The 22,903-nt window shown below is 47.4% G+C and overlaps 9 protein-coding genes across 9 annotated transcripts; 5 read left to right on the plus strand and 4 right to left on the minus strand.

Moving 5' to 3' along the window:
- Positions 1 to 529: 529 nt before the first annotated feature.
- On the plus strand, positions 530 to 1,694 carry TGAM01_v208955 (aflatoxin B1 aldehyde reductase member 2; the record flags this gene model as incomplete). The annotated part of the gene is made up of 4 exons (XM_018807446.1): positions 530 to 571; positions 630 to 1,186; positions 1,248 to 1,317; positions 1,380 to 1,694. The coding sequence occupies 4 exons, from the start codon at positions 530 to 532 to the stop codon at positions 1,692 to 1,694; spliced, it is 984 nt and encodes a 327-aa protein (XP_018659433.1).
- A 1,584-nt stretch (positions 1,695 to 3,278) lies between these two features.
- On the minus strand, positions 3,279 to 4,214 carry TGAM01_v208956 (hypothetical protein; the record flags this gene model as incomplete). Its single annotated transcript, XM_018807445.1, has 1 exon — positions 3,279 to 4,214. One exon carries the CDS (start codon positions 4,212 to 4,214, stop codon positions 3,279 to 3,281), a length of 936 nt encoding a protein of 311 aa, XP_018659432.1.
- Positions 4,215 to 5,278: 1,064 nt separating this feature from the next.
- TGAM01_v208957 (hypothetical protein) lies at positions 5,279 to 6,283 on the plus strand (the record flags this gene model as incomplete). The annotated part of the gene is made up of 1 exon (XM_018807444.1): positions 5,279 to 6,283. One exon carries the CDS (start codon positions 5,279 to 5,281, stop codon positions 6,281 to 6,283), a length of 1,005 nt encoding a protein of 334 aa, XP_018659431.1.
- A 1,151-nt stretch (positions 6,284 to 7,434) lies between these two features.
- TGAM01_v208958 (hypothetical protein) lies at positions 7,435 to 10,082 on the minus strand (the record flags this gene model as incomplete). Its single annotated transcript, XM_018807443.1, has 5 exons — positions 7,435 to 8,173; positions 8,223 to 8,968; positions 9,019 to 9,359; positions 9,455 to 9,723; positions 9,892 to 10,082. 5 exons carry the CDS (start codon positions 10,080 to 10,082, stop codon positions 7,435 to 7,437), a joined length of 2,286 nt encoding a protein of 761 aa, XP_018659430.1.
- Positions 10,083 to 10,453: 371 nt separating this feature from the next.
- On the plus strand, positions 10,454 to 11,455 carry TGAM01_v208959 (hypothetical protein; the record flags this gene model as incomplete). The annotated part of the gene is made up of 1 exon (XM_018807442.1): positions 10,454 to 11,455. One exon carries the CDS (start codon positions 10,454 to 10,456, stop codon positions 11,453 to 11,455), a length of 1,002 nt encoding a protein of 333 aa, XP_018659429.1.
- A 1,505-nt stretch (positions 11,456 to 12,960) lies between these two features.
- Positions 12,961 to 14,778, plus strand: TGAM01_v208960 (hypothetical protein; the record flags this gene model as incomplete). The annotated part of the gene is made up of 5 exons (XM_018807441.2): positions 12,961 to 13,065; positions 13,135 to 13,232; positions 13,322 to 13,669; positions 13,725 to 13,913; positions 13,989 to 14,778. The coding sequence occupies 5 exons, from the start codon at positions 12,961 to 12,963 to the stop codon at positions 14,776 to 14,778; spliced, it is 1,530 nt and encodes a 509-aa protein (XP_018659428.2).
- Positions 14,779 to 15,717: 939 nt separating this feature from the next.
- TGAM01_v208961 (hypothetical protein) lies at positions 15,718 to 17,814 on the minus strand (the record flags this gene model as incomplete). Its single annotated transcript, XM_024550449.1, has 3 exons — positions 15,718 to 16,718; positions 16,789 to 17,674; positions 17,746 to 17,814. 3 exons carry the CDS (start codon positions 17,812 to 17,814, stop codon positions 15,718 to 15,720), a joined length of 1,956 nt encoding a protein of 651 aa, XP_024404783.1.
- Positions 17,815 to 18,618: 804 nt separating this feature from the next.
- Positions 18,619 to 19,125, plus strand: TGAM01_v208962 (hypothetical protein; the record flags this gene model as incomplete). The annotated part of the gene is made up of 3 exons (XM_018807439.1): positions 18,619 to 18,813; positions 18,873 to 19,017; positions 19,070 to 19,125. The coding sequence occupies 3 exons, from the start codon at positions 18,619 to 18,621 to the stop codon at positions 19,123 to 19,125; spliced, it is 396 nt and encodes a 131-aa protein (XP_018659426.1).
- Positions 19,126 to 19,464: 339 nt separating this feature from the next.
- On the minus strand, positions 19,465 to 20,685 carry TGAM01_v208963 (hypothetical protein; the record flags this gene model as incomplete). Its single annotated transcript, XM_024550450.1, has 1 exon — positions 19,465 to 20,685. One exon carries the CDS (start codon positions 20,683 to 20,685, stop codon positions 19,465 to 19,467), a length of 1,221 nt encoding a protein of 406 aa, XP_024404784.1.
- Positions 20,686 to 22,903: the final 2,218 nt, after the last annotated feature.

Here is a 22,903-nt window from a genome sequence, read left to right on the forward strand (position 1 = left end):
AAAAATTCTGTCTGTCTTTCAATTCTCGTCCAAAGAGCTTTGGTATAGTCCTCAGTCATTTCAACCAAAAATGCACAGATCAAAGCGTATCTCCGATGTTTTGAAGCAATTAGAGATCTGTGACTTGCTCTACGATTGTACCCAACTTTACTTCATACGTCACTCCAGTTTCCGAATAGCCAGTTTGAAAGCAAGCAATAATAGCTCGCCTTATGTCTGCCTCAAATCCCCAGGTAGGCCTTGGCGACTTACCAGAATGGGATGGACTAGCATAAAGCTACTTCGGAGTTTGGGTGTATGCCTTTTCACAATCTGCACCGGTAAATCTTGGCGCTGCCTGCCGGCTCATAAAATGTATTTATTAGAGGTTAGGCAGAGAGCTTGCCTTTCTCGTTAACTATATATACAGCATCTTGTTTCCATTCATCGATAAATTCACCTGACTAAACATAGACACACAAAACGCTCATACCTGCTATTCTGCATCCACTCTCAAGTCTCAAGGCTTCAACCAACAATCCACTGCAACATGGCTAAATATCCGCCCAAGATCATTTTTGGATCAGGTAATGTGAGTCATGTCATAGCCACTGCTATTCTGTCCTGAACGCTAAGCTCTCTCGGATCAGGTGGGCGACTCGAAGCGTGACCCAGTGGTTCGCTTCGACACTCAGGAACAGCTTAAGGCCGTCTTCGATGCCTTCTATGCTCGTGGACATCGTCAAATCGACTCGGCTCAGGGTTATTCGGTACATGCCCCGGGCAGCTGCGAACCTCGACTGGGTGAAGCCAAGGCTGGCGATCGATTCCTGCTGGACACGAAGGTCCTCTCTGATACGGCCGGATCTCACAAACGAGAGACTATCCTCAAGGCTATCGACGTCTCTCTGGAAAGACTGAAGGTGAAGCAACTGAATATCCTCTACCTCCATCAAAGAGACCGTACGGTACCATTCGAGGAGACTTGCGAGGCATTGAACCAGGCATACACGGAGGGCAAGTTCCGCTACTGGGGCATCTCCAACCTTTCTGTTGAAGAGGTCACGCAACTCATTCAGATTTGCGATGAGAACAAATGGGTGCGACCCTCGGTTTACCAGGGCCATTACAACCCAATTGTACGCGGCGCTGAGAAGGATTTGTTCCCCGCGCTCAGGAAATATGGCATGAGCTTTTATGCTTATAGGTCAGTCCTCCAGAGAATTCTTCTTTCTTGCAGGTCTCAGTTGACATGTGCTCGTTACCAGTCCCGCTGCTGCTGGTTTCTTCGCTGGTAACCACAAGAACGCTCGACCAGGCGGTCGTTACGATGCTTCCGTAAGTATTCCTGAGTTCTATTCTCAATCAACAACTAGATGTTTGACATAATCTTCCCACAGACTTGGCTAGGCGACTGGTATGCCCAGAAGTATAATCAACCAGGAGTTCAGGCTGCCACAGAGAAGGCGTTGGCCACCGCCACGGCACATGGTATTGGGGGACACGACGCCGCTCTGCGATGGTGTGCACATCACAGCGCATTGACCGGCGAGGCGGGTGATGGGATCATCCTTGGGGCGGGCAGCTTGTCTCAACTGGAAACGAACATGGATTCCATCGAAGCAGGACCGCTTCCTCAGGATGTCGTGGCCGCGCTCGACGATGTATACCAGCGGATTGCGAAGACTGACGTGGAGATTGTCTATCATTGGTAGGAGCGACCCCAGGTGTCGTCTTCGGAAATTCCTTCCTGCAGAGCTATGGTGAAACATTGATTCCTGAGATCTTGCTCTGTTTTACTCTGCCTTGCCTTATTAGGGTCCTGCTAAGCATCGTCTATTTCGTTGAGATAGAATTAATAGGTGATGTCTCTTGCCTGATGCAGAAGGCGTAGGTCTTGGCAAGAGAGATCATGGAGGTGGCCAGCGTGAGGATAAAGTGAGTTGTACATGGCCGCTATATTCTTTTGTTGGTAAAAGTTGGTAGAAGGTCCATTTTTAGCGAATTGCATATGATACGAAGTAAGTTGTTGGATTATGACTGTATTGTGAATAATTCTTCGAAGGTGATTTCGGGACGACTTTATTATCATTTTGTACAGATGGCGTAGCTACGATGTTATAGACATTTCGCACCGAGCTGACGATCGACGTCCTGGCGTCGTGAGTGACCTTCAAATTACAGCAATATTTTAGACTTCAGTGTAGCTGCATAGCCTCACGACGATCCTCATGGAGTAGACCATAATCAGCGCTCAGGAGTCGAGGATTAGGAAGGGCTCGACGGATGACATCGCGGAATTGTCTCGAGCGCTCGTGTCAGCAACACTGAGGCCAATGAGCTCGACGCGCAACTCGTACTCAGAGTTCGAGAGGACCATCACAGGCATTCACATTTACTCTGTAAACCGGTTACATGCGACTGAAACACAACAATTGCCTAATTCGTAGCAAATAACGGTAATGAAAACCGCAACATCGCCGGCGAATCAGGTCAACGTAACTTATGGGGGATTAACAGCAGATTTACAGCAGAGAGGCACTTCAAATTACTGGCAAAGTCACTTGGTTTCAGCGTAGGGGCTTCGCATAGAGGCCAAATTCAGTGTAAAATTTGACCAAGCCGTGCCCGGCACCATAATATTCCAGCGCCAAACATGTCGCGAAAGGTATGCACAGGGCCGGTGACAGGCTTACGCTATCACGGAGACTCAACTATCATGGCTAGGGAGGTTGTGGTGCGCACAGTGCATCATATCATTCGAGCTGGCTCTTAGTCTCTATCGACTTGGCCGACTGCTATGGAAGGAGACAGTAGACGTGCATGAAAGTCGTCTCCGGTCTGTCGCAGTACAGAGAGCAGGGAATTTCGAGCCAGCTAAGCTTAGCAATCAATGTACGCGGAGTTCCGAACATGTGGATCCCTCTGCTGTCAGATCAGCATTACTCCGTATGGTCTCGAGGTTACCGATCTCTTGGTTTAGTAGTGGCATTTCTTTTTAGCACGGAAGGTTAGTCACTCTGATCTAAAATCTTAACTCAGGGGCAGCTCTGTATTATGGTGAGGATCTTGATTCTAAATTGAATTTGACATTTTAATGATGTCAAGGTTGGGGATGAAGATTTGGCGAGCTAGAGGCCTTTGTTCAGTCTCAGTTCACAGTCGGTAGAGCTCGCTCTGGCATGCGACATTTTCCTCGGTATAGCACGAACGTCTCCCAATCGAGACTTTTCTCGTACTATCTCATCGTGACTCTAATGATAACTTTATCAGCCGGTCCTCCAAAAACCTTAATGTTCTCAGTCGTACATTCCAGGATTCGCCGCGAGCCACTCATCCAACGATGTCAATGTCCCCTTTGCCACTTTCCTGTCTTCCTCTATGATTTTCTCCGTGTCTGGCCCGAAATATCCAAACTCCTCATAGTATCCAAACACATCCGTGAACATGTCCCCCGCAAAGGGCATCGACGCGCGAAACTCCTCCACGGGCATTTGCTTGTACACGAACGTCTTCCCTGTCGCCTTCTCCAGGCTGGCCATGATCTCCTTCAAGCTGTACAGACCTTGCGCCGCACTGATGGCCCGTCCGGACATCTCGTCTAGCGGAGCGGCGAGCATCCCGCCCACAAACTTCCCCGTGTCCATCGCGGCGGCGATGAGCGAGTAGCGCACCGTCGGCGGGTGCGGGCGCGTAATCACCCATGTTCCGTCCTCGGATTTTACAGGCGCCAGAAAAGTTGAAGGGTTAAGGTTCTCCATGAAGGACGCCGGGCGGTAGAAGGCGCTCCGGATAGGTAGAGTGCGGATGTAGGCTTCCACTTCAGCCTTGGCGTCAAATGCCGCGATGGTCTTGTATTTGCCGTTGCTGATCTTGGCGGGAGATGGCAAGCTGCTGTAGATGAGAAACTCGACACCTTTTTCTAATGCGATGTCGGCAATTTTCTTCAGGCTCTGTAGTTCGTCCTCGAATGCATTATCGCCCAAGTACGGTGCATTCATGAGGAATACGGCATTGACTCCTTCGAGTGCTTTCCCCACGGAGGCCAGGTCTGCGAAATCAGCCCTGACGACTTCCACGTGGCTTTTGAGGGCTTTGGCCTTGTCTGAATCTACGTGGCGGGTAATGGCGCGGATCTTGTACTTGCTCGAGAGCTCTAGATCGTCGCGAACGAACTTCACCACCGATCCACCTTGTTGGCCAGTGGCGCCAAAGACAGCAAGTACTTGTGACATGGCATGAATGACGAATGACGTTGACGATGGTGATGATGCGCAAATAGAATATGTTTATGCTTTTGTGACGGCTGAACAGCAAATTGCATAAGAACCTCCTCAACAAGGCGAATTGAACTGCTTATAAGCAATTCGGGGTCACCACTTTACGTGGACAATGTTTCCAACAGAGCGCCAGAGATTAGCTTTGTAAGCTGCACGTATAATGTAGTGGCCTAGAAACCAGAGGCACTGCCCTGTTCCAAGGTCACCCTGATGTTGAAATTCAGATAAAAGACCAGCGTCACACTTCATCTGCCCATTTGGTGTCGTTGATATCTAGATCTAGAATGATGCCATTCCATTTGTCTTACCATCTCGTGTCACAAGTCGGCAAAACTCCACGATGATGAGCGTAGTTGAGGAGAGATTTATAAGCACATCACTGACCACCGATGTTGCCTTTCTATTCCAGTGGCTAGCGCGGAGGACAAAAGAGTTTCACTTGTCGCTTGCAGCTATATGCATCTGCCAATCCCGTCTGAAAGCAAATCGAAGGATGACAACGAGAATCCTCATGTTGTCTTCTAATTTCATCATGCTTAATACTCCACTCGATTGGCATTATTCATCCGAACTTAGGCCCCAGCCAGCTCTCGTAATTGGTCCTTGTCTTTCAAAATCGGCTCTGGCTTAACTGCCCGAAGTTACATCGGGTTGGAAGAAGAACTCGTGGTTGGAATACTGGGTCTCAACATACCGACACTACACGCTCCAAGCCTCTCTTAACCCCTTTGAGGCTACGCTAAATTGTCTATAAAAATGATTTGAAATACTCTATATGATAAACCTCAGTGCTTATAAAGCTTAAAGATTTATAAGCTACCATCTAAGATCGTGGTAGATGTAGAAGCGAGATTCCTCACATAAGACCCTCTAGTCAACCGATAACATCAGCCCATACTTCCTCCAGCAAAGGCCTTCGCTGCAATCCCTCCCATCCTCTACAACGAGCCTCTAGCTATCATAAGCTCTATCATTTTGTCTCAACCAAGAATAGTACCCCATTCGGCCTTTCGGTAGCCATGGCTCCCAAAATTATGCTCTATGGTGTCACTGGCTATACCGGTGGCCTGGCAGCCGAAGAAATGGTCAAGCTCGGCCTCTATTTTGTCGTCGGTGGGCGATCCGCTGACAAGGTGCAAGCCAAGGCCGACGCTCTCAGCGTCGGCTCCAAGGTCTTTTCGCTAGAGTCGCCGGCAGAGATTGACGAGGCCATCAAGGGATTCACCGTCGTCTTCAATGCTGCCGGGCCCTACTTCAAGACTGCCGGCAGTCTCATGGACGGCTGCATCCGCAATGGCGTCCACTATGCCGATCTTGCCGCAGAAACCTTTTCGTTTGCGGCCGCAGAGAAGCGGGACCAGGCTGCCAGAGATGCCGGGGTGATCCTCCTGCCCGGCGGCGGAGGCGTTGCTGAAGTCTTCATGGACTGTCTTGTGGGCCATGTCCTTAAGCGCACCCCCAACGCCACCCATGTAGACCAGGTTCTCGATATGAATGGACCTTTGACCAGAGGAACTATCGAGACAATCCGGTCCTTTACTATCGAGCACCTCCAGAAGCGTGTTGGTGGCAAACTCGTCCAAAATGACTTCAACAACACCATCACGGTCGACTTCAACGACGGCAGGGGTGAGCTCATCGCGCCGCCAACGGGCGACCCGCAGCTGTATACTTTGTGGAAGTTCCCTGGGATTTCTAATATCCGGACCTTCATTCATAAGTCTGGCGAGCCCATCCCTACTGCCGAGGCTAGTACTCTGCCTTTCGGCCCTACCACCGAGCAGCTTGATGCAACGCCGTACCAGGCCGTTGCCATCGTGTCGTCGGCAGACGGGTCCAAGAAGAAGTCAATTCTCCGCATGGCGAACGGATATGTCCTCACCGCGCAGGCAACAGCAATGGCGTGCAAAATTCTCGCAGAGGAAGATCACGGAGATAAGGCGGGTTGGGTCACGCCGCTCCAAATGTTTGGCAGCGACTACCCACTGTCCTTCAAAGGATCTTCAGTAGCGGATGTTGATTAAACGGACGTCCAGTTTTTGACCAACGATTGGTAGTCAGAGGCTCAATAAAAGTTATTCCTGAACTGCATGGTACTGTACGAAGTATAGCCGGTCTAGGTACGAATGATGATGCTCGATCTTTTACCTTCTCTATGGTGGACGTTGCCAACTCCTTTGGCGATCAGTCCAGCTTTCTTTGATCTGACAGACGAGCCAATGCATTGCAACTTGTGGGTTATCAGCAGCGCCCAGTTTTGTCCACATCCGGTGGTCGAACTGCTGGATTCGAATCCATGCACGGCGCATTCTGTTGAACAAGGAAACGCTAGTCCGATCTGGCTACGAGGACCACATAGATTTTACATATATAAGAGGTCCTGCCTCCCGACTTCTCCTAGAATAATTAAGACCTTTCAATACAATCAATTCAACCTCTATTGTTCACTTCCCTTATTTGACACATTCACAAATAAGGTTACCTCATGCTTCCAATTGCAGACATGATTGGGCGATAAATGAGCCCGCGGGTTAGAGCTTGAAAGTCTATGAACTTCATAATTGAGACATGTTTTCATACATGCACCCTTTGCCTACACTCATATAGTAAAAAGTACCTTAAAGTAAAATATAAGGTACTTTTCTTAAAATATGTAAAGGGCCCCGGGCTACCCAGCCCGTGCAATGGGACACATACCGCGTACGGGTCCACCACATCACGTGCACACCCCTATTCTTGGGATGGAGTAGTAGATCAATGTCACAAACCAACGACGAGGGTCGTCGTCATACGACCTACCCCACCCGACCCCCATCGCCGCAGCCAATCAACATCATTGGAACATGGGAACTCCAAGATGGTGTATGGGTCAAAGATCTGACACCTGACTCAGCAACCAACCCTACACTGATCAGTAGTGATCACTGCGATCACCATGATCAGTACTGAGCCAACCAAGCAACACTGATCCAAGGGAATCATGAAGGAATCAATGAGGAGATGGAAAAGTATATTAAGGACACTCATTACCTAGCTAGAAGATAGTTTCCAGATCTTCAGTGATTCAAAGAAGTCTGGCGTTGTGTCTGGTTGTCTGGACGCGCTACGCCGCAAGTCCTGCAATGGGCTCTTGGGTAGGGTTCCTATGAGACTATATGTAAGTCGAGGGTATTTCTCATTTGAAGTTCAACCGAGCAAGCTGGTCCTCCCTCCAATACCATACGGCGCATAAAGTGGCACCAGGCCCGAGAATGACATTGCCTGCGGCAATGAGAGCCGCAGCTTTCAGGACGTTTGCATCTGTGCGGCCGACGCGCTTTAAGTCCCAGACAGCTTGGCACGTCCAAATATAGGTGGCCACGTCCATCGCCCAGATGTCAATAAGGAACATGTACTTGACGGCCTCGCCCAAGCTTCGCTGTCCTGGGGCGAAATCAGGCAGAAAGACAGAGGACAAGGTCAGGATGGGGTCGAGTATGACTTTTACAAAGCATGAGACGTGAAAGGTCAATCCGATAATGCCAGTAATGAGATAAAGGCGTTTGAGATGTCGAATATCAGGCATTATCCCAAGCGGCTCCTGAGACCACTGATTTGGTCTCGTCTTTGGATGTGGATCCAAGTAGGCGAGTGTAGTGCAGAGAAGGGGAACATACACTGGCGACAGTTGCCAGATGGCGTTGACGTTTTGCAGGGTGAACGGATCTTCCCAGCGGATGAATAATGCAACTGTCGGCAACCCGAACCCGACAAGAACTGCCCACAGCAACGATTGTGCATACTTGAGTGGGACCTCACGATGAAGCGGCCACCAGTAGCTTTCGGGTGCGGACACGAAGGTGTAGACTGCATAGTACAACGGCATGTAAATTCCCGTGCCAGCAAATTGGGAGAGTGCGAACCAGACAGGAACTCTGCGTAGGGTTAGAAAGATACCACAATGGATGTGCTTCTGAGACTCACATCGCTAGAAGCGTATATTGGTTTCCTCTACGGTATGCCTCGGTTGTCCAGACCGCAAGGTGCTGAACCAGACTCCCCTCGAAATAGAGATTCAGGAACCGAAACGACGGATTCCAGTCCTTCAGCCCCGACATAAAGACTGCTGCCAAGTATATGAATATGTTATCGATCGTCTTGTTGCCAGTGTAGACGCGTTTGAGAGGGAAGCCGGAGCTGTAAGGAAATTCTCCGGTCTCGAGGATAGTACTGAGATGTTCCCAGAGACCAAACCACCCAGGCTGCACCCACATTCCATGATAGCAAATGCCAGCAATGAGCACGTAGATGGCTATCCAATACCACTTCTGTATGCCGGATGCCTTCGGGGCTCTAAGCAGCTCATCCTTGTATGGGACAAGCCGTGGTCTTGAAGCTGGTTTTGCATCATGTAGCCCCTCCGCGAGCTGGATGCTGTGAGAAAGGCTGTAGATCATGGAATCATCGATGACTGCCTGTGGAACTTGCAGTGGTGCAAACCGATAGAGAGGTGTGGCGAAGCCATATGACTGCTCATGACTAGGTACATGCTCCTTCAGTTGCTTCAACTTCTTCAGACAGTTTATCTTAGCTGCAGCTAACGAGTGTTCAATTTGCACGAGTGTAGGCTTGCGGCCTCGTGAGGAGGTTTGGATATCACGAAGCGCGTTGGCCAGAATTGCTCCAAACTCAATGCAGGCACCTTCACCAAAGCCAGTAATAGGAAGCATCTAGCAGCGTCAGTATGTGGTCAACGGGCAGACTTGAGTCAATGACTGACCTTGTGTGCAACTTCCCCTAGTGTGATGATGCGCTGGTGAAAGTCGGTGCCGGAAACGTAGTCCTTTGAGGATGTCGCAGTGGATAAAATCGTGCGGTCAAGAACCTGCTGGAAGCTTATATCCGGCGTGATTTTGTCATGTCCAATGATACGAAGAGCCTCTTTCCTGGCCTTTTCAGACAAATACGGGCCCTTGATCTTGCCAGTCAAGCTCCCGAGCCTGATGAAAGAGTGCCAGTGCAGACGGCCCTCAGGGCCGCAATCGACAATCAGGGCTCCGTGGTCGCCAAGTACTGACGTTCTTATTCCGAGTTCAACACCTTCGCAAGGCTCTGATGCCCCTGAAAAGTAAAAGTAATTTTGTGTCGTGCCTGTTTGCCGGAGCTATCAGATCCTCTGTTTCATAACCTAGGGGAGATGTCCGGTCTGAACGTACTGTTTTGCTCGTCTGAGAACCGCTCAGGCGACACCTCGTTCCTAATCCGCAACATCTCGTCTTTGATGGTACTTTCGCTTCCATCTGTGCCAACAATGACGTCACCATTGTAGGACGATCCATCGGCGGTTCGGACGATGACACCTCCCTGAGATACGCGGATATGCTGAATCTCCTTCTCGGTGATGATGTTCCTCTTGTCCTGAATATTATCATACAAAGTCTGTAGAAGACCCTGGATGTCCAAGCACAGAATTGGATACCCGTGTCTGTTTGCATATCAAAATCAGCTTGAGGTTTGCTTCAACCATTGGAGAAAATGATACCTATCTATTATGGTCTGTTTCACGCCTCGAATTTGGCGAATGAGCCTCCCAGAACCGTCTCGACAGACATGCGTGTCAATCGGAAAGCTTAGTGCTAGGACCTTATCGTACAAACCAAGTTGATCAAGGATCCGCGTCGCATGGGGCAGAAGTGTAGACCCAGTGCCTTCTTTCGGAATGATCTCCGGCTTTGCTTCAAGCAAGACAAAGTCTATGCCGTAAAGCTGCAGCATGTTCGCCAGCGCGAGGCCAGCAAGACCACTACCTCCGATTACAACTCTGAAGTTGTTTTTCTGTTCCATCTTGCTGAAAGATTAATAGTAGTTAATACTCTGGTCCTAATTTGCCAAATTTGCCAAAGGCTAGAGTTATGAAGAACGAATTCGTCTATATGAAATGGACAATGGATCAGATGACCGGCGATACCGACGAGGCTAAAGCATTTCCGTGGCTCGCAGGAATTCCTGATATAGCACTGTTTTAATAAGGTAAGCACTTGTTGTCTAGACAAGAGTATTTGTCTAAACTAGTTCCGGACACATCAGCCATGGCCATGTTTGCACTCGGGTAATGTTTCCGCTTCGCCGTAATAAAGATGCCTAAGTGCCAGAATGCATTGGAGTCAGAGGCCCCTAGGATCCCAATTGGAGTAGCTGCTCGTGACTTTTGCATTATGGAAAGCTTCACGCGAAAGAGCCTGGTCACAAAGCGGTCCCTTAAGTACACATATTATGTTTCGCCCCCAGCTGAGATTTCGGGCAAGGTGCCAGCTTTGCTGTTCCTGCACGGCTTCCCTGACTCTTCTCATCTATGGTCCCGGGTCATCAGCGCATTGGGCAACATACCAAATCGGATCATCGTCCCTGATTGCCTAGGCTACGCCGGCACCGACAAGCCGACCGATACCAACCTCTACTCATACAGCGGCCAGGCTGAAGATATAACAGATATCCTGGCTGCTGAATCTGTTAGCAATGCGGTCATCATCGGCCATGACTGGGGCAGTGTCCTTGCACAGCGCACTTTTCTCCACCACGGGCACATCCTGCGTGGACTCGTTCTTCTGAACGTTGGCTACATGGTTCCCCAAAATGAATTGTTCGACCTTTCTGCCTTCAACTCCCATACTCAGCAAATTTTCGGCTACCCGCAATTTGCCTATTGGGAGTTTTTCTTAACGCCTAATGCTGCTGGCATAATTGAGAGCCGACTAGATCGAATGTGGCAAGCCTTGCATGGTGACGTTGAGGATTGGATGAGGAAGATCTTCTGCGAGCCTAATGCCATGCAAGACTTTCTGCTGGGCACCGAGGAGGTACCTCTCAAGAAGTACGCGCAAGAATCCGAGTGGCAAGCTCATTTCAAGGGTCAATTTCAGGCTGGTGGCTTTGCCTCCGCGCTACAGTCATATAAAGCTGTTGCGTGGAACGTCCAGCTGAAGTCGGACGCCACGATACCCCGAGAGAAGCTCCAGATCGAGGCGCCGTGCCTTTATATCTCGTGTACTCGGGACGCAGTCTGCACGCCGGAGGGTACAGAGAGGGCTGCGCGGCAGGGTCTTTTGCCTCAGCTCAAGAAAGTCGAAATTGAGGCGGGGCATTGGTCGCCAATGGAGAAGCCAGCTGAAATCGCAAAGCACATCAGCGACTTTCTACACACCGTTTCTTTGAGCTGATGGACTCAGTGATGCGGTCAATTGAATTGTTGTAATAGCCACAAGGAACTGGATCTACGTAGAAAATAAGTGATTACCGTCAAAGTATTCCTAAAGGACTGTGAGGGTCATTAGATCCGCAGGCATTTTAGGTGCGTCTAAGAAGCCACCTAGGCCCTAACCTAACGAACGTGCATCGCCTCTCACAGTGGACTGAAACACCTTGCTGGGAAGGGATGTAGCTTTCTTGTTGCAGCTCATATGTATGCGACGTGTCAAGCTACAATTGCATCTCCGAAACTACTTAACATCGCGTATCAATTTGCCTCTGGAACGTACGTAGACTGTTCCACATCACGTTAACATTACGTGGCCACGCGATGCATGTGACCATCACACTTCCTCGTGTCCAAAGCAGGCCTTAGTGTAATACACACGGTACAAGGTACCTCAGTAAGCCGGCAAAGATCGCATGCGTACTCAGCGTGGATACTGGCAAGAAGTCCAATTAAAGTTTGGTAAGTTTCCACTTAGACACCGGCGTACGCAGCCTGCGGCATGTACGGTGAGCCCGGGAACCCGGAGCTCCGGGTTGCACGCATTCATGTGGACAGTATCCCTAGTCCGACTCCACAAGCTCAGGCAGTCCGGATACATGTTCCGCACTACGAGGTAACATTCATCGCGCGATTGATTCAACAGGCTCGGTCAATACGGATACATGTTCCGCACTTCGAGCTGGCAAACATCCCAGAAGCTACCCTTAAAACTCAGGCAATAGTATTTCCAACATTGAACACAATGTAGGCATCTCAGACCATTCTCTTTTGGGGAAAGCGCCCTTGCAACACAGCTGTCCGGCTAGGCCCCTTTTACGGCAGTAGTTTCCGAGAGACGACCAGAGACAATGCTTTGGACTTGGAACTCAGACAATCAGGGACAAAGCAAACACTTCTGAGCTGTATAGGCAAATCATATACAAAGGACTATTAGCCTAGCTGAGTACCACTATTTGAAATGTGACTTACATGAGCAGATCAGATGTGAACAAATGCTCTGCGTTGCGTTCTCGCTGCTTGAAGCATGCTACCCCGTGAGGTAGCCATGTTAGTGCGCAGGTTAGCGGTACTTTCACTTTTTCAGGGAGCTTTAGGCATAGCCAATGTATTAACACACCCTAACTTACCACCTCAAGGCGTGTCTACGAACTGAGTGGTGCAGGCTTAGTACACTGTGGATTGGCTGAAAGGTTCCTGCCTGCCGGGGTGTTGCACCTCTGTGCCCCGGAGATTTTACCCGCGACGCGGTTACATTCTCCTGCCTCATCGGCCTATATGCATGGGACACTATTTTAAGACCAAGATGCTGGGTATTCTCACCATCGTCAGACTTAGCAGTCAAGCTATTGGCCATTACATTCTCATGAATTCCTTTCTCTCCACCGCATCACCTCTACCGCAGTTATCGATAGGACCAGTATTACCATCGCGATGAGCGAAGTCGACAAAACAGTCGGAAACGATACAATGGATAGTTCTCCGGCGCCAAACTTGAGTGATCAAGTACCAAAACCGAGAAGATCTCGCGATGCTCTCATTTCTGCCGCCATTGTGTTGACACAGCTTGTGCAGGTGCGGTCGATATCACCTCGTGTAACAGCACGACTAGCCTCGGCCTGTTCGCTGGCTGACCTCGAATAGATGATCCCGTACGGAGCAGGTATCAACGGCGGACTGGAGATTGGCAAGCGTGTTGGTGCCACACCGGCCGAGTCGGCTTGGATAGTTGCATCGTACCCGTACGTACTCGCTCGCCCCTGTCGAACATGTCGCTCGGCTCGGCTGTTCCTGTCAATGAGTGCAGATCTAAAATTGGAACGTAACGCAGGTTGACTCAGGGCGCGTTTGTGCTCATGGGTGGTCGACTTGGTGCTGTCTACGGCCACAAGAATACAGTAGTCGCTGCTGCTGTAATCTGGGTCATCTTCCATCTAGTCTCGGGTTTCATGAGAAGCGTGATCACGCTGTCAGTCATGCGCGCTCTCAGCGGGATCGGTGGTGCTCTGATCGTGCCAAACGCAATCGCTTTGCTCACAATCACGTTCCCACCGGGGAGGACGCGGAACATCACTGTTGGTTTCTTTGGAGCCACGGCTCCCATGGGCGCGACGTTGGGCAGTCTAATGGCCGGGTTGTTCGTGCAGTTGCTTCCGTGGAAGTGGCTGTTCTTCTGCTTGTGAGTGAGGGCCTTTCGGATGACCATTCTGCACCTTCGCTCCGCTGTCTGACAGAAAGGATTCTCACCTTGGGGCATGGGGTTCTGACTCGAATGATAGAGCTATACTGGGGGCAGTTGTTTTCACACTATTCGCCGTTGTTGTACCTGGAGAGCCCGAGGTCTTCGACAAAGGCGGACACATCGACTATGTCGGGTCGTACCTCGGAGTCGGTGGACTTGTGCTATTCAACTTTGTCTGGAAGTGAGTCAAGCCGACATCCTGTTAGCGGAATGATCCTTTCCAGGGAAAGTGCTGATTCGGAATCGTTCACGACAGCCAAGCCCCGGTCATAGGCTGGGAGGAGCCGTATGAGTATGCGCTGCTCATCGTGTCTATCCTCCACTTCGTTGCATTCGCGATTTGGGAGTGGAAATTTGCAACAGTCCCTATCCTACCCTTTGACATATGGAGCGCACCGTCCTTCAGCGTCATGATCGTCTCATCTTTCCTTTCCTTCATGAGTGTGGGCATCGTCATCTGGTACATGAGTGTCTGGAACCTTGAAGTTCGTCACTACACTCTCCTCTCCAACGCTGCGGCGTTCGCGACTTTAGCGGTCTGCGGTGCAGCTGCAGCCGTGATCAGTGCAAAGGTGATCAGGTACGTGGCAGCAGAATATATCATGGCTGTGGGGTCTCTTGCTTCCATAGCAGCCTTGGTCCTGATTGCAACGATGCACGAGCAACAAACCTACTGGGCCCAAATGTTCCCTGCACTGATCTTCACTGCTTTTGGACCAGACTTCTTGTTCACGGCTGCGCAGATCATTGCAAGCAACACAGTGAAGAGGCATGAGCAGGGCATTGCGGGATCCTTGATAGGGACCTTGTTATCGTACGGGCTCAGCACAGGACTCGGGTTCGCGGGAACAGTCGAGGCGCATACCAATGACGGTGGCCGTGACCGTATTCAAGGGTATCGAAATGCGTTGTATCTTGGGATTGGGATGGCCGCTGCAGCCATGATCCTAGCCGTCCTATTCATCCGCATTCCCAAGGATCAGCGCGACGGATGGGACGAGGACGCGGAGGCTGAACGCCCAGCTACTTGTAGAAGCGAAATTTAGGCTGCCTCGTCGCAAGTCCTGCCCCACGGCGAAAACAGGCTCAATTCAAGAGGACAAACTGAGCTTTGCGAGGATAGACTTCTCAGATCTACTGTCAAATTGCCCAACTGATAATAACAACTGGCTGCACGAACGCAAATAAATACTACCAGGCCACCATTACGCCTTGTCTACCTCATGCATGACAGTCCATGCCATCGGAAAGCCACGCGTTGCTCGTAATAAAGTTCAAGAGATCCGTCAAACCTACGACCAATCACATATGTCAAATAGACACCTCTTTCTAATCTGAATAATTTATTAAATTCTCTTTATGCTAATGTATTAAATATAGAATGAATAGTATCATTAGAATATTTTGCCTTGAGAGAATTATTAACTAGTTCTTTTGTGGATGAACTATTATCTAGTTTAACTTTAGGTATAAAAAGTTCAATAATGGTATTTATTCCCCCCCCCACCCCATTTGAGTTAGAGCATCTTTTCCTAGAATACATTTTAATCAATTAATGTCATTCTGTTAAACAGTATTATTACCTATATTATTTGCATTTATAATATTAATTCCTTCATTATTATATATTTGTGGAATATTCTTTATAAACATAAGCTTATTCTAAGTATAATTTCTTTTTTAGAAGGTTAAGTTCATGTTTTATCCTGTTATATACCCCCTCGCTATTTATTTGGAATTAGAAGACAAGCCTCTGGTCGTAATGTCAAAGAGATACGAAGGAGGTTTATGTTATTCTAGCCATGAAACGCATGTCCATAGGTGTCATTTTATGATTTAAAGTTTTAAAATAAATTTTATACAAGATGTTATTATCTTCATTATTAACTGTACCTTAGGGAGAGGAGTTCGCTTCCCGTTCAGAGATATGAAGTCAGCTATTGACCCCTTCAAGCTGCAATTGGTGCCTCTTCAGGAGTAAATGTTCAGCTACTTCCCGCTGCATAATCGGCCCAGCTGAACAGGAAAGGATCCAGCTGATCTAGGTCACCAGTGGTGCACTGATCCAGGAGTGTTGATGCATCTTCGAACGTCCTGTGACTATTAATCATTTGCTCTGTGTCTTTCCCTGTTGGGGAGGGTAGCAAGCCCGAGCCAGCCGCACAAGCCGCCACGGCTTCGAACAGAGGCGCAAGTGGCGTCCCTGCAACAGTCACTGCTAGTGAGACGAGCGTGCGACCGACGATGGGGAAATGTAGGTCTATTTCCGTCATATTTTCGATTGCCAGGCGCAGCCATTTAATCTCACGCGTCTGTGTGCCGACGTGACTAGGGTGCCGGAGGAATTCCTCGACGAGGACGTCCAAGGCGAGGATGACTGCATCGAGCATGGCGGAGCGTATCCGCTCGGTGCCATGGATCTGGCGATAGATCAATAGTAGGCGAACAATGCGACATGCTGCTTCATAGCCTCGACTACGACATGCCTCGACAGCTCCGCCGCTGTCACATGAGGCTTGATAGACGAGGATCTGGACTTTGCAGTATTGCAACTGCAACGTATAGGCTGCCGGGTCAAGGTCTGCAATGTTTGACTCGTCATACACAAAGCAAGGCGGTAAAGCCTTCATCCACTTTCGCAGGTCAACGTTGAGTTGCGCAAGGTGGGACTTCGCATCGGGAGTCAAAGGGCGGCTGCTGTTCAGGACCTCGCAGATATCCGCCATGTGCGTCGAGAAGCCCATCCAGGCAGCCAGCGTGGCAGAAGGAGTCCCTCGATATTGCTTGTATGCTATAGCGGCTGTTTGCAGAATTCGCTGCGATATTGAGCTCGGACGACCTAAATACACGCACCAGATACCCTCCAAGGCGATACACGCCCCGAGAAGGTGGAATTGAGCGTGATTCACCTGTATTGTTTCCCCATTCTCGGATGTGTCTGAAGACTTGTGTAGACCGAGCTCGATCAGCATTCGACACGCGATTCCTGTGTTTTGTTTGCACATTAGTCAGAGTGGTACAGTAGTAGTTTCATACGATATTGTATCTGGACTTACCGCAAAAGTGCCAACCTAAGCCTTCCCGATTCTGGGACACCTCGTACTCACTTAGCATCAAGAAGCCCTGTACGGAAGCCGCCGACGGATGATCCAGCGCGAGCACAATGTCTGCCTTTGCTTGCGAAGCATACTGGTCTCCCAAGGAACGCACGTAGCGGGAGCTGCTGAGTCTAGTTGCAGAGGCCAGCATGACGGCTTCGAGAAAGTTGGAATACCACATGGACGGTTGGCGGCTTTCGCGATGCTGCCAGAAGAGCTTCTCGTCCACTGCGTCGACCCACAGGGGCTGGTACCTGAAGAATGATTGAAGTAAGCGGCATTTGACTTGAATCGTATCAGTGTCGATTGCAATGCCCAAGTCAGCAGGTTCGTCAGTCCTCGGACAAGCCTGGTGGTGATGATGGCGGTGAAGGTGTATTGTCGCAGACGACATTGGATAGTTCTGTGACGTCGAACCATCAGCCCCGGCGCCCATCTCGCTGCTCCTTTCACCCACTGAAGCACATGATGACAGAAAGGACGTGATGCCTGTATTGGTTCTATTCTGCGAGAGTTCTTCCTCTGCAGTATCCACAAGGCCTGTTCGCTGGTGGAATGCACGTGGACTCGCGCCCGGGGTCATGCGAGGATCAGGAGTGCTCGGGGCCGTGGCGCTGTTCAAATGACTGTCCGATGTGTCTTCCGACGAGTCTTGGCTATGTGGACCATGTTGCGTCGGTTGTTGAAGGAGCTTCTCAAGTTCCAGGATGCGTCGCTCCAATGTCTCAACGTGCTTCCGTGAGCCAGCCTTGCGCCTGTCGCCAGTCGGGTCCACGCTACAAGGAATGTCCAATTGCTGACAAGGTGTGCATTTCGAGCCCGCTGGACTCTTCTGGGCGTCGCACTGTGATGGAAAAGCTGCATGTTAGCCACCGTGTGCCTTCCTTCTCAAGTGAAGGAGCCGCTGAGTCTCACCTTCACCTTGCGCCGTTGGCAGCTCTCGCATGCCAGCGAAGCGCGTGTTCGCGGGACTCTCTCCTTCATCGCAGTACAAACGGGAACAGGTCAAGTGAATACGTCGTGAAATTGGTTGACCGTGATTCAGGTGGCTTTTTTCGGAGATCTTGCGTTGGGAAAAGTGCAGGGGGAGGCTAAAAGTACGGTACGGAATTTGGGGTATGGGGCGAGGGAGGACATTTGTAATGCACAATCAAGCTCTCACGCTTTCGCCTGATTAAATATATAAGTTTATTTCTCTATACTTATTTGAATAACTTAAATAACTAATTATTAATATAAAATCAAAATTATAACACACTTTACACTACTTACTATCTAGTAATATTATTTACTATTACTTATATTACTTATTAGATTTCCTAACTAATCTACTAATATAAGCCTAGAACTAAACTCTAGGTTTATCCCTTGGTAATCCCTTGTATTACTAACTCTCTAGTGTACAGTTTATCACACTGCCTACTATTGTTTGGTTATGTGGCGGGGACAGTAGCTGGGAACTGAATGTTCTGCTTTAAAGTAGCGCTAGGCGGGGTCCTGGGTAGCACAATGGAACCCCCAAATACGCTTATATATACTTCAAATACGCCCAGATAGCTAAACCTATCTAGGCCTAAGTAATTTTAGTATATATTGATTGAAGCGTAAAGTTCACCTGTTAAAGAAAGTTACAGCGATGTAAAGCGCTACTGGTTCCGGATGATAGTAGGATTTGCTCTAGCATAAAAGGTAGAGCCGTAGACGCTTCAGCTCCTGACATTTGAAAGAAACCCTCGGCCACGTTTGACTACGATAAGAAAGAGACATCGGTTGCAAACCCACATCAAAATGAAGCGAACTACAGTATTGATCGTCCTGATCCAAGGTGCATTGGCACAGATAATCAGCACTTGCAAAGACTTTAGCTTCGACGCCGTGACTGAAGTTTTGTCGGCCGAATGCGTGCCCAGTAACATGGTTGGCTACGTCACCACGGCTCTGAACCTGAACGACTGTTTCGCGTATACCGGCGGCCAGATTTTGGTGAGTATAGCACATTCGCTATACTATGAGCTCTGAAGTAACCGAACCATACTCTTTAGGCTCGAACAAATGGGAACTATGGCCAGAGTTGCGAGGGCTGCCATCTTTACATTGCGCCTGACCCAGTTTATGGTTATCCTAAGGATACATACTGGATGAACTGCACCTGCCGTGGCCAGAGCGCCGAGGTGGCTGTTTCTCTCGGTAGGTTGGCTGATCATAGTCGCACGACCAGCAGCAACTAACTATTTCCAAGAGGATACGGCCGGCTCCCAGTGGGTCACAAATCAAAATGGCCATTTAGTCTGCTAAATATTTCGCTTCGCAAGAATAAAGAGTATTTGCTTATGTTTGTTTGTTTGTTTGTTTTATTATTAACATTCACTAAGTAAGCTAGTTATATAAATCCCTTCTGGGTAATAGGATAGTAGGAGCTGTAGGTTTAGAGTCTGCGTTTACTATGTGTTATATAAAATAAAGGAAAGTGTTATATTAATTTATGTTTATTTGTGTTAATTTATGTCTTAGGGGGTATATAAATAAAAAGTATATAATACTATATATACTATAAATAAACTATAAAAACACAGGCCCCTTATAAGTAAGTAAGGCCCCAGCAATTATCAACATTTAGCTAATTTAAACAAGGCATTAGTGCAATAGGCTAACTGGTATATCTGCTGCTGGGACTAGCGTGGCCACTGAGACATGCGGCCAGGTTAATCCGTCGAAATCAAGATTTACAACCTGGGAATACTGGATCTGTTTAAAGGTTGCTTGAATTGTCCTAGCATCTGCATTACTGATAGACGTGTCGACGGTAAAAGTTGGTCTTGGATCTGCCACATTATCATTGGGCTGAATTCGTATATTTTCTCCCGCCCTGAATGGTGGCACGACAATGTCGCACTGCACATCCGAGATCCAGAATCTGGCCGTCATTGAGGCTGCATCGGCATTTTGAACTGCAGTCGACCTACTGGGCGGATCCAAGGACTTGCCCTCAAGGTATGCGATATTGGAAATTCCGTCGCTATCGCTTTGTTTTGCAGAAGAAGGAGCAGTGGATACTTCGAAAGTGACCATGCTCACGATTGTTTTTCCCCCATTGGCGTTCACAAGCACAGTATTCGGATTGTTCAAAATTGCCTGCGTAATAGTCCCATTCGTGACGAATGGGTTAAGATCTTGTGGTAGTCGTGAGGTGTTCATGTTGGTGACATTCATAGCTGGAAACTGGTTATTAAGCCGGCCGTTGGGTCTGGCAATTGGGAACGGCGTAATATCCACAATGTCATTAACTGCAGGGTTTCCATTTTGGATTCTCGTGGTAGGTGCTAGACACTGGGCGTTAATAGTGGTGCCATGAGGAATAGACGCCATGCGTGCAAGCGATTCAGCATTGTTGTTGTCAGCTGGTACTTTTATCCACAATCCTGGTTCGAAGTGAATGTCGCGAGGTGTATCGTCGGCTCTGCCAGATTTGGGATTTGTTACATCGCGGACAACTTGCAGGTAGGACACGCCGCTGAGTATAAGGTCTTTTTGCTCCTTGAGTCCACGGTTAGGTATACTGCCCAGGTTGTCGGTGAAAGTTATCTCTTCTGTAGTGAGATTGAGCTCCAAGATGCTCTCATTTGGAAATACTGGATCTGGCTTGTTGTTTCCACCTGCCGGAACTGGGTTCGGGAACGTATTGCTCCCACTACTGGGGCGCCATATTGTATTGAAACCATTTCCAATAAATGTCCCGCGGAAGTTTGAAAGAACATCTAGAGCCTGCGGTGGTGTAGGTCTGAGCGTCGCATCAACTGACTGAAGATTGACTCTGACTGCAAGGCTTATAGCTGGCCTTTGTGGAGGGTTAGCCATGATGGGCGCGCTCGATATTGATTACTTGAAACAGTATTTGTCTTTGTGTTAATAGAGTTATCAGAAAGTGAGGAAAATGCGTGAGAAAGGGGGCTATTTGAGAGTTCTTGGAGGACGAAATATAGTGGCATTAAATTGAACGGGTATAGATGGTAGAGACTTCTTCTATAATGGTATGAAACCGGCTATCTTGACAAAGTTCACTTTTCTTTTGTTCTCTTACAGTGTATTCTGTTAAATTTCATAGAATCTCATGCTGTTTATCTTGCCAAGGGGGCCTTGTCTACATGGCGCGTAGGTTTCAAGCTTCGTATCGAAGCTGAATTTTAGGCTCCTCCATAGTCTACCACTTATGTCATATTATACTTTGCTGAAAGAACTCTATATGAACGTTTCACAGAGATTGCTATAGGATATCCAAAAGTAAGGTAGGTGATAAGCCAACCATAATAGACTCATACAAATCTTGTCTCTTGTAGACTATGGTAGCAGATAGTGTTCTTTGGATCTGTAAATAAAGGTTGTGCATTATGTTTCTAAGGAACGGAAGAAAAAAGTTCAAGTATGGGAATGAAGTTGGTCCTCCTCGCTAACTATTAGGCTTAAATGAAATTGTAAATGAATTGAAAAACCAACTGGGCCTGTATCTTGAGTGCATAACAAATAACTAGTTATAAGTACTTAGTAATATAAACTGTACCGAGTTGGAATGTTTTCAAACATATAAAAGATACAAATAGATAGTTTAAGCTTTATTGAAAGTATAATCAGTCTGTTTGGGGCGTAAATTTAAGGCTTTGGAAGGAGTAGTGGGTTAGCTATAAGACCAGGCAAAGCCTGAATGAAGGTTGCCTAAAGAAAGTTAGACTTGCCCTTGTTGTTTTATAATCATGTAATGGCTAATACTATATGTATTACAGGATGTAGATCCTTTAACTACTAAAATATAGGGTTAGATGAAAGAAAAAGCTAATTTTCCGGCTATCGCAGCCGCTGGAAGAGTGCTGCTTTCTGGAATGAAGGTGGATTCCAATGCATGGCCCACGGAGTCTACTCTAGGCTCTTCCTCAATCAACATGTTACCAGGGCAAAAAGTGCCCTTAAGAAGTTAAAAAACAAGGAAGAAAAGAATCGTTTTGTCGGTCTTCCGGCATATTTAGATTCGAAGTTAGCGGATGATTACGCCACGATTTCTGCAGCATTGGCTGAATCGGAAAAAGGATCGGCAGTACAAAAGTTTTGGTTAGTTACACGCCAACTGAAACTGACTTCACTCTCTATACAAGCTATTCTGCAGTTTTAATTGGGCCGCCTCAAAGTTGTACGCTTGCTGCCGGCGGCACTTTTTGTAATTTTGTACCATTACTGAAGCAACTTAGGCATTAACAATATACCAGGCATCGTGCGTGAGCCGCATAACAAGCGGCCTTTGGCAATTCGATCAAGAGCCGGATGCATCTCATTGGGGCCAACAAGTTGGTTTGGCGGGCTATCATTGAGCTACAGTTGTTTCTGATGCTTTGATAGCGTATCACAAGGTTTTGAGGGCATTCCTGTTGGAAAAATGGCTCTATGGTAACCTTGCAAATGTGCTTATTTAACTCTAAAAAGTAAATTATACTTCAAACCTTATATACCTCTCAATTTGGCCCAATTGTTTTGCATGAGTTGAAATGTACTGCCACGCAACCTTCTTAATATAATATAGCTATTATAAACACAGCCAGTTACATTAACACAGGTGTAATATTATCCTAATTAATTAATAAATAAGAGAAAAATTTAAAAACTAAATGCTATTCTAGAGTTATAACTAAGTTATAAAGAGAGCAAGGAAAGTAAAAATATACCTTTAGACTTAATAATAAAATCTTTTATATAATAATATTAAGAAAATATAAAACTAAGAATAAATAATAAAAAAGTAAAATAAATATTTATATAAAAATATTATTATTTATATTAAAATTTATTAAGTTTTAAAAATAAAATTAATAAAAAAAAAGTATTATATTAAAAACTAACTTTTATAATTATAATAATAAGCTTATAATATAACCCTTATTAAATTAATTATAAAATAATAAATTAATAAAAGTAATTTACTACTTTTATTAAAAAAATTTAATAAGTTTCTTAACTTAATTAAATATATAAATTAATTTTTTTATATTTATTTAAATAATTTAAATATTTAATTATTAATATAAAATTAAAG

The sequence above is a fragment of the Trichoderma gamsii genome, assembly GCF_001481775.2.
Source record: "Trichoderma gamsii strain T6085 chromosome Unknown Scaffold_41.2, whole genome shotgun sequence".
Lineage (NCBI taxonomy): Eukaryota > Fungi > Ascomycota > Sordariomycetes > Hypocreales > Hypocreaceae > Trichoderma > Trichoderma gamsii.